The sequence below is a fragment of the Octopus sinensis genome, linkage group LG18, assembly GCF_006345805.1.
Source record: "Octopus sinensis linkage group LG18, ASM634580v1, whole genome shotgun sequence".
NCBI classification, from domain to species: Eukaryota; Metazoa; Mollusca; class Cephalopoda; order Octopoda; family Octopodidae; genus Octopus; species Octopus sinensis.
The window spans coordinates 39295884-39309373 of NC_043014.1; the positions used below are offsets into that span (position 1 = coordinate 39295884).

At 41.7% G+C, this 13490-nt stretch overlaps 1 protein-coding gene across 1 annotated transcript; it reads right to left on the reverse strand.

Annotated features, from left to right (window-relative positions):
- Positions 1 to 582: 582 nt before the first annotated feature.
- Positions 583 to 1539, reverse strand: LOC115221741 (methyltransferase N6AMT1). Its single transcript, XM_036510898.1, has 2 exons — positions 703 to 1539; positions 583 to 597 (listed from the first exon to the last, which is right to left on the reverse strand). The coding sequence occupies exon 1, from the start codon at positions 1376 to 1378 to the stop codon at positions 716 to 718; it is 663 nt and encodes a 220-aa protein (XP_036366791.1). The 5' UTR covers positions 1379 to 1539; the 3' UTR covers positions 583 to 597; positions 703 to 715.
- Between the last annotated feature and the right edge of the window lie 11951 nt (positions 1540 to 13490).

The window sequence follows — 13490 nt, forward strand, 5'->3', positions numbered from 1 at the left end:
TCCAAAATTGTTTTATTTTCACCTTCTTAATTACTAGCGCGAGTTCACTCTTCTTCACGAGTCCCCCCCCCAATCACCGCTTAACAACCGGTGCTGTTGTGATTACGTCCTCATAACATAGGTGGTTCGGCTAAATGAACCGTCATAATAAGTTTGTTTGTTCCTTCTTGAGTCGCCTCTGGCTCATAGGGCCGGTTTCCTTGGCGTATAGGTTCCCCACCTGGACGGGACGCCGGTCGGCCGCAAGTGAAATATATATATATATATTGTTTGTTCCTTCTCAAGCCACGCCTGGCTTATTAGGGCCGGTTTCCTTGGCGTATAGGTTCCCCACCTGGACGGGACGCCGGTCCGTCGCAGGTGAGCTGCTAGATGCAGGAGGAAAGAGTGAGAGAACGTTGTGGCGAACTTAGGTGTTTCGCTCGTAAACACACACATCGCCCGGTCTGAGATTCGAACCCGCGATTCCGCTGCTCTAATCACCAAGCCATGTGCCTCCACTCGTTACAATAAGTACCTGACATCAAAAAAATAAGTACTAGCGATTTAACTAAAACTTCGTCAAGGCGATACCCCAGCATGGCCGCAGTCTAATGACTGAAACAAGTAAAGGATAAAAGATAACTCGGTCAATTTAAAGATCCTTTGCAGATTAATTATTGCGTATTATTATTAATAATTATAAATAAGTCCATAACTTACAATTTTATAAATGTTATTTATTTACAATCGATTTTTTGGTAAATCTTATAACACTGAGCAGCTCAGGTCCAGAGCGACGAGAAATGACTGTTTCAGCGCACAGTCCATAACTATTCATAGTTTTTAGAATATCTGGTGGATCGTTTTCGGCAACAACCACCAAATAAAGTATCCCTGTTTCGGACAGAATGTGGGGGATAAGCGGGAAAAGTCTATCCATGACTTCACGTCCTTTGGTGCCTCCGGCCCACGAGGCAACAACGGGATCGTCAGCATTAAACTTGATGTCATCACTTGGTGTCGGCACGTAAGGCGGGTTAAATAACAGAATATCTACTTTGTTTGAAAGTCTCGGAAGTAGTCCAGACATTAAATCAGTTTCCACTGCTTCGACGACCACATCGTTGTGAAAAGCCGTATCACGGGCGATCTGTACTGCTGTTCTGTTTATGTCTGTACAAATATAAAACAAGGATGGTCCCAGAACACGGGCTAAAAATACTAAAGGAACACCACTGCCGCATCCTATCTCAACGCAAATGAATGGTTGTTGGTTTTTGATAAAAGGAAAGTCCTTCTCGATTGCATCGAGCAAAAGAAAAGTGTCCTCTGCTGGTTCATAAATTTTTTCGTAATCTTTCGAAGAAATGTGTGAGAAGTTTGGTGTAGAAAACATTACGGAATGAATTGAAGTCGAGAAGGAAAAAGCACATGTTGAAACGGAATTGTCTCCCTTTATGTATTTGGTTTTTGGACGTATATCTGACAGTTTTTTTTTTTTATTCGAGAAACACGCAGAAATTCAGTGTTTTGTTAATAAATATATATTTATTTCTTGGATCTTTTCAGTTTGAACGGCAGTTTTTTAAAATAATTTCCACGTAACTAAACACTTTTAAACTTCGTATACTGGTAGAATGTGTTTATAAAACATCTTTTTCTCTTGGCTTTATTGAGAAAATTCTATAGTTTGTAAGATATTTGTTGGGTTTTTTTCTTCAATTCCTGCAATTTCAACCAATCAATGACGTCTATTGAGATGAAAAACATTATGTGTCGTATGAATATGTCCCTCGTTTAAGAAACAGATTGGGTTTATTTACATTTGTGAAGAAAAAAAGATACCCTTCCCCCACCCTAACTCTAACTCTAGCCCTAAAATAGATTGAAATGCAATAGATCGATATTAGGGTCATAATTATGGGTAACAATTTCATATGACACCGCTAGAAAAAACTGCCGTTCAAACCGAAATGATCCGATAAATGTCTTTACACATCCGTATATGTTTGATTCAATGTCCAACATTTGTAATATAGTGAGTCAAAACTGTTTGATAAACTAAAATTACTCATGCAATTAGAAGACAGAAATACCCCCTAGTATGTGTTTGAAATCTTAAAAGAAAACTCAATCAAGGGAGATAATTCCAATAATATCAATAATCAATTTTTTGTAAAATAAAGACTATGCAATAAGGAATGAATCTAGTCCAAAACCAATTGGTGAGAGCAACGGTAAGATTTTGATCTTGTTAGATCTTATCAGCCAAGTATATTTACACCAAGTTGCGGGCTTAGGAGTGTTCAATCATCATCATCATTTAGCATCCGTTCTCCATGCTAGCATGGGTTGGATGGTTCAACTGGGGTCTGTGAAGCTGGAAGGCTTCATCAAGCCCAGTCAGATCTGGCAGTGTTTCTACAGCTGGATGCCCTTCCTAACGCCAACCACTCCGTGAGTGTAGTGGGTGCTTTTTACATGCCACCCGCACAGGTGCCAGACAGAGCTGGCAAACGGCCACGAACGGATGGTGCTTTTACGTGTCACCAGCACGGGGCCAGGCGAGGCTGGCAATGGACACGAACGGATGGTGCTTTTACGTGCCACCAACACGGGGGCCAGACAGAGCTGGCAATATACATAGAAATACTGGGAAGTAGCAAGGCTGAATGTATAGCAACCACATTTACTGTAGGGTATCAGATATGTAATGTGCATTTTTACTTGTTTCAGTCATTGGATTCGTGTCATGCTGGATCACCATCTTGTAGGGTTCAGTCAGAGAAATCAATCCCTAGTATGAATTTTTAACCCTTTTGATACCAACCCGCCTGAAACCACTTCTGGCTCTGTAGTACACGTGTGTACCTATACCGAAGGATCGCCTTTGTTTATACTTCCATCATATTCTTGAATCTGCAATTATATAATTCAACTCTTTCTTCTCCTTTAGAAATGAATATACTTGTTTTCAAAAGTTCTGAATTAAAATCTTCCACCAAACCTTAGTCACAATTTGTGTTCCTAACACTAGGTTAATGATAACTAAGTTATTTTACTAAATTCTTTGTTATATTTAAAATTACTTGAAAGAAACACAGAGCATCTCAACAGAAATATGGTAACAAAAGGGTTAAGTCATGTACTTAGTTTATCAGTCTCTTTTGGTTGAACTACTGTGTTGGAGGGGGTGTCAAGAAACCAGCACCAGTTGTCTAGTGGTGAGTGGAGACAAACACACACACACACATACACAATACACAGCACACATTATCATCATCATTGTTTTAACATCCACTTTTTCAAGCTTCTGTGTATCAAACATAGTTTATTGAGGCAGATTTTCACCTGTCACCAACCCTCACCTGTCTTCAAGCAAGGTGATATTTCTTCATGACCAAACGTGTTTGTAGAATACTGGAAATGAACAACACTGCTTGTATTACAGCAACACCAACACAATGAAATACAAACATACACATGTTCATACTCATAAAATCATTTCTGCACCAATTTAGTGAAATGAAAAAATTATATTAACTGAAATTATTCTTGTCATTGAAAACTAAGAACTATTTTAAGTAATATGAGTCTTAACTGTATGTGTATATATCTAAAAAAAAAATCATATTCACAATACCATATTTCACAGATTTTGTTGTTTGTTCCTTCTCGGGCCATCCCTGGCTCATAAGGGCCGGTTTCCCGGTTTCTTGGTGTATAGGTTCCCCACCTGGATGGGACGCCGGTCCATCGCAGGTGAGCTGCGATGAGAAAGTTGTGGCGTAAAAGTCAGCAGAAGTTTCGCCATTACCTTCTGCCCGAGCTGTGTGGAGCTTAGGTGTTTCGCTCATAAGCACACACATCGTCCGGTCTGAGATTCAAACCCGCGATCCCTCGACCGCGAGTCCGCTGCTCTAACCACTTGGCCATGTGCCTCCACATATCCACAGATTATATATATATTGAATAAAATTTAATATCCTTAACATGCCTTGCCCAATTGTTTGCCTTTCGTCACAACTTTAACCTACACCTACTGACTCAACTAGCTTTGGTTTCTACAGGGACGACAGGCTGGCAATATCAAGTGGCGCTAATGGCCACATGCTAGATAGGCTCACAAAGGGCCTTACAAGCACCATGAACTCCCTCAGACTGAAGGTCGCTATAGAGACCAACCTGAAAATGATAGATTTTCTTGACGTAATCAAGAACCTAGAATCTGGTTTCCTTTAGGAGAGCAAATGAGATGTTGTCTTACATTAACTCAGGTTCCTGCCATCCAGCCATAGTGTTCAGGAATCTGGTTAAGAGTGTCGGCAGGAGAATCTCCAACTTGTCTTCAAGCAAAGACATCTTTGATGCTGCTGCTCCATACTATAACTGGGCTCTGGCTGCCAATGGTTTCAAGGATAATATTAGTTACATGCCAGACCCTAGCCACCACCAAGAGAAAGCACCACAAACATTAAGACCAGAGTAGGTAAGCTCTTCCTCAGTTTAGTTGAAAGACACTTCCCCTGTACCAACAGGTTCAACAAAATATGTAGTAGACATACCCTGAGATCATCCTTTAGCTGTGTGCATAGTGTAAAAAAATTTTAGTAGGTAGACCCACACCCGAGGCAGAGGCAGGATGCTCATGCAGGGGTTACACAACTTCTCCACTGAATGGCCACTGCAATATGGAGATAGTTGTTTACAAAACAGAAGTAACAGCAACAGGACCCAATGGAGACCTGAGTGTGTGGATGTATGTGGGAGCAACAGAAGGCCCCTTCAGAACATGTTTTAATGACCACAAGTGCTCCTTCAACATCCCAGAAAGACACAACGCCAAAAATTTAGCCAAGCATGTCTGAGCTTTGAAAGAAAGTGCCACAGAGTACAGCATAAAGTGAAAGATCCTAGAAAAAGCAAACTGTACTTCAAAAGCAGCAGGAAGTGCAGATTATGCCTGGCTGAGAAGAGAACAATTTTAAAAGGTACCCAATGCCTGGATGTCTACTTGAAAAGCAGGAGTGAGGTATTTAATCCTTGCCCACATGAAAGGAAGTGCATCCTGTCATACCTGAGCACTCCACCACGACTGCAACCACAGGTCACCTGCCTTGAATCTCCCCCAATGACCTTCCACTAATGCCCTTGGGTCTGGCAAAATGAGTGTAGCGAACTCTAGTGAGCTTCCTCTCTTATATTACATACTTACGAATGTAGCAGGTAACAGTTAAACCTTTGGGAGCTGTTTTGGACCCTGTTGTGTCTACCACTCTGATTGGTTGGTATTGGCACAATTTGTCTCTTACTCTATTGTGTGCCAATATCTATTTCTTTACTACCCACAAGGGGCTAAACATAGAGGGGACAAACAAGGACAGACAAAGGGATTAAGTCGATTACATCGACCCCAGTGCGAAACTGGTACTTTATTTATCGACCTGAAAGGATGAAAGGCAAAGTCGACCTCGACGGAATTTGAACTCAGAAAGTAACGACAGACGAAATACCGCTAAGCATTTCGCCTGGCACGCTAACGTTTCTGCCAGCTCGCCGCCTTATTGTGTGCCAATATCCAACCCAACCAATCACAACCTCCAAATAAGTCACATGAGAGAGTCTGTTCCAAACAAGCATTTGAGCCTACCCATCAGCTATAAAAGCTCACCTCCTTCTAGTCTGTGCTGGTATGATCATATGCTATGGATGGGTGAGGAGAGCTGTGTGCAGAAGTGCCACTCCCAAACAGTGGAAGGAACCTGTAGTAGAGGGAGACCAAGGAAGACAGAGGATGAGGTGGTGAAGCATCCCCTTTGAACGTTGGGCCTCACAGAGGCAATGATGAAAGACCGAGACCTCTGGAGATATGCAGTGACTGAGAAGATCCTGCAAATAAAGTGAGATCACAGTTGTAGTCTATGCCAGTGTCGCATAACCAGCCCACTCAAAAGTACCTTTGGATCGTAGGGCAACATGCTGTGCTTGAGGAGACCTATTGAGTCAAGTACATCAACATCAAAATCAAATCAAACCACAATCAAGTGGAAATTGTAGTTGTGGCTGATGCCAGTTCCGCTGGTCTGGCTCCCCATGCTGGTGGCATGTAAAAAGCACCATCCAGATGTGGTTGATGCCAGCACCACCTTGACTGGCTACCGTGCAGGTGACACGTAAAAGCACCATCCAAACATGGTCAATGCCAACCCCCTCTGACCCCTGTGCTGGTGGCATGTAAAAAGCACCAACTACACTCTCGAAGTGGTTGGTGTTAGGAAGGGCCACCAGCTGTAGAAACACTGCCAGATCAGATTGGAGCCTCTTGGCTTCCTAGACCCCAGTCGAACCTCCCAACCCATGCCAACATGGAAAATGGACATCAAATGATGATGATGATGAAAGAATATACAAAAGATATTACAAACCAATTAGTGATAAGAAGAATATTTTTTAAAACATCTGTATTTAAAAAAGTAAATTTTATTCTACATGTTATGAATACTTATGAATACCATTGTGCACACACACACACACACACACACACACACAATAGGCTTCTTTCAGTTTTCATCCACCAGATCCATTCACAAAGGTTTGGTTTACCTGGGGCTATAGTAGAGGATACTTCACAAGGTACTACTCAGTGGGAATGAACCTGAAATCATGTGGTTGAGAAGTTACTCACCAATACACTTCAACCTCTAGCCAACAGAGCTGCTGTCTTTTCTCTCTCCTTTTTCTGCAGCTACTACAGATGTTTCTATTTTTTGGCAGGGCCTGGCTGGTCCTGTGCATACCCTACTCTCTCATCACTTTTCCTCTTGTAATCCCTCATAAAGTGTTGATTTCTTCCAGATCCTCCACAAGCCCAGTCCTGCACTTTCTAGAATTCTCAACCCACATATAACTCTGTAACTTTTAAACTAGTTTCAGCTCAAGAGCTGTGGTCATGCTGGGGCACTCCCATTGGTACATGTTTATTTTGCAGCCATCTTGCTGCAACTGTTCAAGAGGAACATTAACCACATCAGTCTTAGTGGACTTGCCAAAGTTGTGGGCTTAACCAATAGAAAGAAAACCAAACCAATATAAAGAGAAGAACAAAAATGGTAAAAACAAATCGTTAGCATGTTGGTCGAGATATTTAGTGGTGTTTTGCCTGTCATTATGTTCTGAGTTCAAATTCTGCCAAAGTCAACTTTGCCTTTCATCCTTTCAGGGAGGTGGGGGGGATGAATTAAATGCAAAGATGAAAGAGAATGAAAGAAAAGAAATATCTATTATAGGTGTGGCTGTATGGTTAAGAAGATTGTTTTTACATCCATGTGACTGTGAGTTCAGTCCCAGTGTGTAGTGCCTTGGGCAAATGTCTTCTGCTATAGCCTTGGGCTGACCAAAGCCTTGTGATTGGATTTGGCAGATGGAAACTGAAAGATCATTTGATGACCATCTTCCTTACTGGCATGGGATGGATGGTTTGAGAGGAAGTGGTAAGCCAGAGGACTGCACAAAGGTCTTCTGTCTGCCTTGGTATGGTTTCTATACCTGGATGCCATCCACTTTACAAAGTGTACTGGGTGCCTTTTACATGGCATCAGCACTGGCAATATATCTATCTATCTATCTATCTATCTATCTATCTATCTATCTATCTATCTATCTATATCTATCTATCTATCTATCTATCTATCTATCTATCTATCTATCTATCTATATAATATATATATATATATATATATATATATATATAAAATGTGACCGCGTGTGTAGCGTTGGTGATTTTTTTTCCTCTGTCTTCCCTTCTCTGGATCTTTCCTTCTCCTATGTTTCTGACAAAGAGCTCCGCTCGAAACGTTAAACCCTCCTTCTTTCCTTCTTTCCTGAGTGTCCAATAATACTATATTTGTTCCAAGTCCTCGCGTTGTGTTTTTTGTGCTTTCATGTTTGGATTAACTATATATATATATCTCATCATCATCGTTTAACATCCGTTTTCCATGCTAGCATGGGTTGGACGGTTCGACCGGGGTCTGGGAAGCCAGGAGGCTGCACTAGGCCCCACTCTGATCTGGCAGTGTTTCTACAGCTGGATACCCTTCCTAACGGCAACCACTCAGGGGAGGCTGGCAATGGCCACGATCGGTTGGTGCTTTTTACGTATTGTAAACAAATTTATAAGTACCAAGTTAGTTGGTTGTCTTTGTGTTTGTGCCCCACCACTATTTGACAACTGGTGTTGGTTTGTTTATGTCTCTGTAACTTAACAACTCAGCAAAAGAAACCAATAGAATACATACCAGGCTTTAAAAAAAATTTGTTTTGGAATCAATTTGTTCAACTAAACCCTTTAAGGCAGTGCCCCAGCATGGCCACAATCCAATGACTGAAACAAATAAAGGACAAAGACTCACCAGTCGAATTTCTTTGTTTATTTCCTTTAAAATTTGCCTTCTGAATTATAAAAAGGAGGAAAAGTTTTCCAAGACAACTGGAATCACAAGATCATATCAGCTAAACCATTAGATAAAACATTATCTTCAGACTACAAGCCACATCATAAAGTCAGCTGTCAATGATTGCCAAAGGCATTATTAAAAGATAAAATATATATAAAAAAACCATCAATATGCATCTGACACTGTCTTGCTATTTGCATTATTCGGACAGATCATGTTTCAGTTTGCTTGTAACTAATTTTAGATTCTGATGGCATCCATCACTATGCAAAAGTTTATGTCTAAAATATTGATTTCTCTTTTTTTATGGGAATATAATTTCTGTCTTAGGAATAGAAAATGGAATGTGATTTGTAATTAGTAAAATATTTCAAACAAAAGTTCCACTCCCAACATCTCTCATAAATAAATAATTAATTAAAGTTTTTGAAATTTCATCTATTATGTCTTTACATGAATACACACACACACACACACACATACACACACACACACACACACACACATATACACACATACACACACACATACATAGTTGAAATTTATAGAAAAACAAAAAACGAAGACAGGCGTATGAATAACAAGCAAGTGTATTAGTTTGATGCCTTGGGAAAATGAAAGAGTCTTTTACGTTTCAAGCCTATGCTCTTCAACAGAAAGGAATAAGAGAAAATAAACAGAGAGAGAGAGAAGGAAAATTACTTGTACCTTTCAGCGGTCCATATATATCCAGAAAGGACTCTGACAAAAATAGTTTTAATTTTTTTAGGTCACTTGAAATAACTGGACTGCCCTGCTCCTGTCCAAGCGTAGGCAGCCAGCAGTCTGAAACTACCGCCGTCACTACCGTCTACGTCGAGGACCACCAACTTACCTTCTGGATCCAGGAAGACTGTCCTTATTTTCAAATCCAGGCCCTTCCGAAACAATACCGCAGTATGGCGTTAGGAAGGGCATCCAGCCGTAGAAACACTGCCAGATCAGACTGGGCCTGACGAAGCCTTCCAGCTTCACAGACCCCAGTTGAACCGTCCAACCCATGCTAGCATGGAAAGCGGACGCTAAATGATGATGATGATGATGATGATGATTCAATCTTAATGTTAGATTTATACCATTTGTGTAAATCTATCAGTAACATACCTATAATGACTACTGGAAACAGCTGTAAGCAGAATTTGCTCCAATAAATGAAAAATATGTAATGATTATTGTCCGAGGTTGTTGCCAGTGCTGCTGGACTGGCTCCTGTGCAGGTGGCACGTAAAAAACACCATTTGAGCGTGGCTGTTGGAAAAGCTACTAATAGTTTCATGCTATTATGATACTTGAACAGACATATTCATAAAATACTCCATGTATCAGAGTCTGGACGATTGTTTTAGAATACATGGCATATTTTATGAATATGCCTATTCAAGTATCATAATAGCATGAAACTATTAGTAGCTCTTTCAGTTGTATATTTAAATTGATATATATATATATATATATATATATGTATCATCGTTTAATGTCCGCTTTCCATGCTAGCATGAGTTGGACGATTTTGACTGAGGGCTGGTGAGCCAGATGGCTGCACCAGGCTCCAATCTTGATCTGGCAGAGTTTCTACAGCTGGATGCACTTCCTAACGCCAATCACCTGCACGGGGGCCAGTCAGGCAGTACTGGCAATGACTCGCTCGAAGCTTTTTACACATGCCACTGGCACAGGTGCCAGTAAAGTGACATTGGTAACGATCATGCTCAAATGCTGCCCTTTTACATGCCACTGGCACCAAAGAACTGAGGTATTTCGGATTGCAAGACACTGTGTGAGAGAAAATTGTGATGTCACAACTACAATTTGTAAGCGACCTCATCACACACACCCTCTCAGGTAGGTGACCCTGTTCAATCTGTAGAAAAGGTGTAGGTAGAAACTCCATAAGATGAACCCAGTGTAAGCTATGGACACATAGGAGGTGCGGCAACATCAAAGCAAAATACAGAAGCGTGTTAAGACAGCTAGCTTTGGTAGATAGAGCTTGTTATATACTAAATGCTTTCCACTGTATTTTTCTCTATCCTGGACATCACTGAATTAGGTTGTTTAGTACCGCCAGACTGGCCCTTGTGCCAGTGGCATGTAAAGGTACCCACTACACTCTCAGAGTGGTTGGCATTAGGAAGGGCATCCAGCTGTAGGAACTCTGCCAAATCAAGATTGGAGCCTGGTGCAGCCATCTGGTTTGCCAGTCCTCAGTCAAATCGTCCAACCCATGCTAGCATGGAAAGCAGACATTAAACGATGATGATGATGATGATGATGAAATTATAATATTCACAGCATTGACATATCAAGAATATATTACTACAGGTATGGATCTCTCCAAAATTGGGATGCTTATTGCACCACATCACAAAGAGGCTGGTTATATGTCCAGTAATATTGACATTGGTGGCAACACCCTTATATATGCATGCGTATCTGTGTGTAATAAATACATACACATATACCCAGTGCCATGGATAGGAAAGCGAGGAATAGCATCATCACCAAAGTCCATCATCCAGTGACACCCACAGCAGTATATTGGTTAAGAGGACAGCTTCTCCATCAGGTCACCAGCTAAAGATTGAAAAGAGAGATGAGATATGTGTGTGTATGTATAAATATATATGTAGTGACACCAGGTTTTAGACGCCATTTTGGGATGTTTATCTGCGCATGTGCAAAGTTTGGTATCTTCTGGTAGGCTGCCGGCAGTCCCCTGATGCGCATGCACAGTAATCAGGAGCAGTTAGCCTTTCCTACTATTCCAAGTCTCTTGGCTCTTGGCAGTGATGAATTAAGACGTGTCCCGACAAGGCTCCGAGCGAAGTGGCGAACCAGGCTCCACAGGCAGTGAAGACTGTTTTAACCATGGTGATTTAATCCAACTCTGCTGCCTTCCTAACCCAGGCATTCATGCTATCGATGACCAGCGATGAAGTATCTCCTTCTGTGAAATAATGAGTGGCTGTGTGGTAAGTTGCTTGTTTACCAACCACATGGTTCCGGGTTCAGTCCCACTGCGTGGCACCTTGGGCAAGTGTCTTCTACTATAGCCTCAGGCCGACCAAAGCCTTGTGAGTGGATTTGGTAGACGGAAACTGAAAGAAGCCCGTCATATATATGTATATATATATATATGCGTGTGTGTGTTTGTGTGTCTGTGTTTGTCCCCCTAGCATTGCTTGACAACCGATGCTGGTGTGTTTACGTCCCCGTCTCTTAGCGGTTCGGCAAAAAGAGGCCGATAGAATAAGTACTGTGCTTACAAAAGAATAAGTCCCAGGGTCGAGTTGCTCGACTAAAGGCGGTGCTCCAGCATGGCCGCAGTCAAATGACTGAAACAAGTAAAAGAGTAAAGAGTATTATTGTTATTTGTTCAGCTATTCTTGTTCCTGCCGTTTTATTCCTTTCTACAGCATTGTAGGGAAAAATGTGTGATGCACCCTACAAGTGTAGATATCACACAGAGATAGATAACAAAAATCCTACATATATATTAGCCAGGTGCCCTTTCTGAGTCCATTGATTGGGTTACCAAGATTCTCCAGTTCCCTCAGTGTTGTGCTACATGCATACAATTAGCCACGTTGTTGCTTCCTGTCCAGTCTCTGATGTCATCACTCCACAAATATCTTTGATAGCCCCTCCACACTTCCTTTCAAGATGGTCTTGGGCAATGGCTCATGGTACACTGCATGTCTAAAACATGACAGCTTCATGGACTGGATTCTTGACAATAGGTTGTCTTAGGTCTTTCAGCATTTCTAGTACTGCACCATTTGTTGCCTTGTCTTTCCAGCTTGTGCAACCTCTTGAAAGAGCTGTCCTTCACTCCTGCTTCACAGCGTCGGCTGCGGGGTCACTCCGAAAAGCTCTATCTGTGACGATTTCATCTCAATCGAAGGAGAGGGGCTTTCTCCATCCGGGTTGCGGATCCGTGGAATAAGCTGCCGGACGAGATAGTGAAGATTCCGACGACCACTCGGTTCAAAGTCTCTCTTGACCAGAAATGGCCTGAACTCTTTGCATGAACACCCTCCCTGTACATAACTCAATGTCCTCCTACATGGCCTTGCTTTTTGCTTTTTGAGCCAAAAAATTAATTTAACTTAAGAATGAAGATCCACATCCCAAAGGCATCTAGCCTGTCCATCGGCCAGCACATTGCCCCAGTTTTACTCTTTAACTTGTTTCAGTCATTTGACTGTGGCCATGCTGGAGTACCGCCTTTAGTCGAGCAAATCGACCCCAGGACTTATTCTTTGTAAGCCTAGTACTTATTCTATCAGTCTCTTTTGCCGAACCGCTAAGTTACGGGGATGTAAACACACCAGCATCAGTTGTCAAGCGATGTTGGGGGGACAAACACAGACACACAAACATATACACACACACACACATATATATACATATATACGACGGGCTTCTTTCAGTTTCCGTCTACCTAATTCACTCATAAGGCTTTGGTTGGCCTGAGGCTATAGTAGAAGACACTTACCCAAGGTTCCATGCAGTGGGACTGAACCCAGAACCATGTAGTTCGTAAGCAAGCTACTTACCACACAGCCACAACATTAAAATGGTGGTTGTGATGGAAGGTGTGTTGCTAAGTGGTTAGGGTATTCAGCTCATGGTCGTAAGGTTGTGAGTTCGATTCCCTGCAGAACATTGTGTCCTTGAGCAAGACATTTTATTTCACGCTGCTCCAGTCCACCCAGCAGGCAAAAATGAATTGTAATTGAAAGGGCTAGCCTTGTCAAATTCTGTATCATGTTGAATCTCCATGAGAACTATATTAAGAGTACATGTATTTGTGGAGGGCTTAGCCACTTGCACATTAACTTCATGAGTAGGCTAGTCTATTGATCAAATGAACTGGAACTTTGGATCTTTTCCTTTTGAACGGCACATGTCAACACAATTTCGGCAATTTTAACCAATCGCTGGAAGTCCATTTAGGTAAACAACATTCCGTGCTGTATGAATATGTCCCTCGTTTAAGAAACAGATGGG

What these genes read in the sequence shown, in the direction of transcription:
- LOC115221741 (XM_036510898.1), bottom strand. Translation starts at nt 1,378, where the DNA reads ATGTTTTCTACACCAAACTTCTCACACATTTCTTCGAAAGATTACGAA.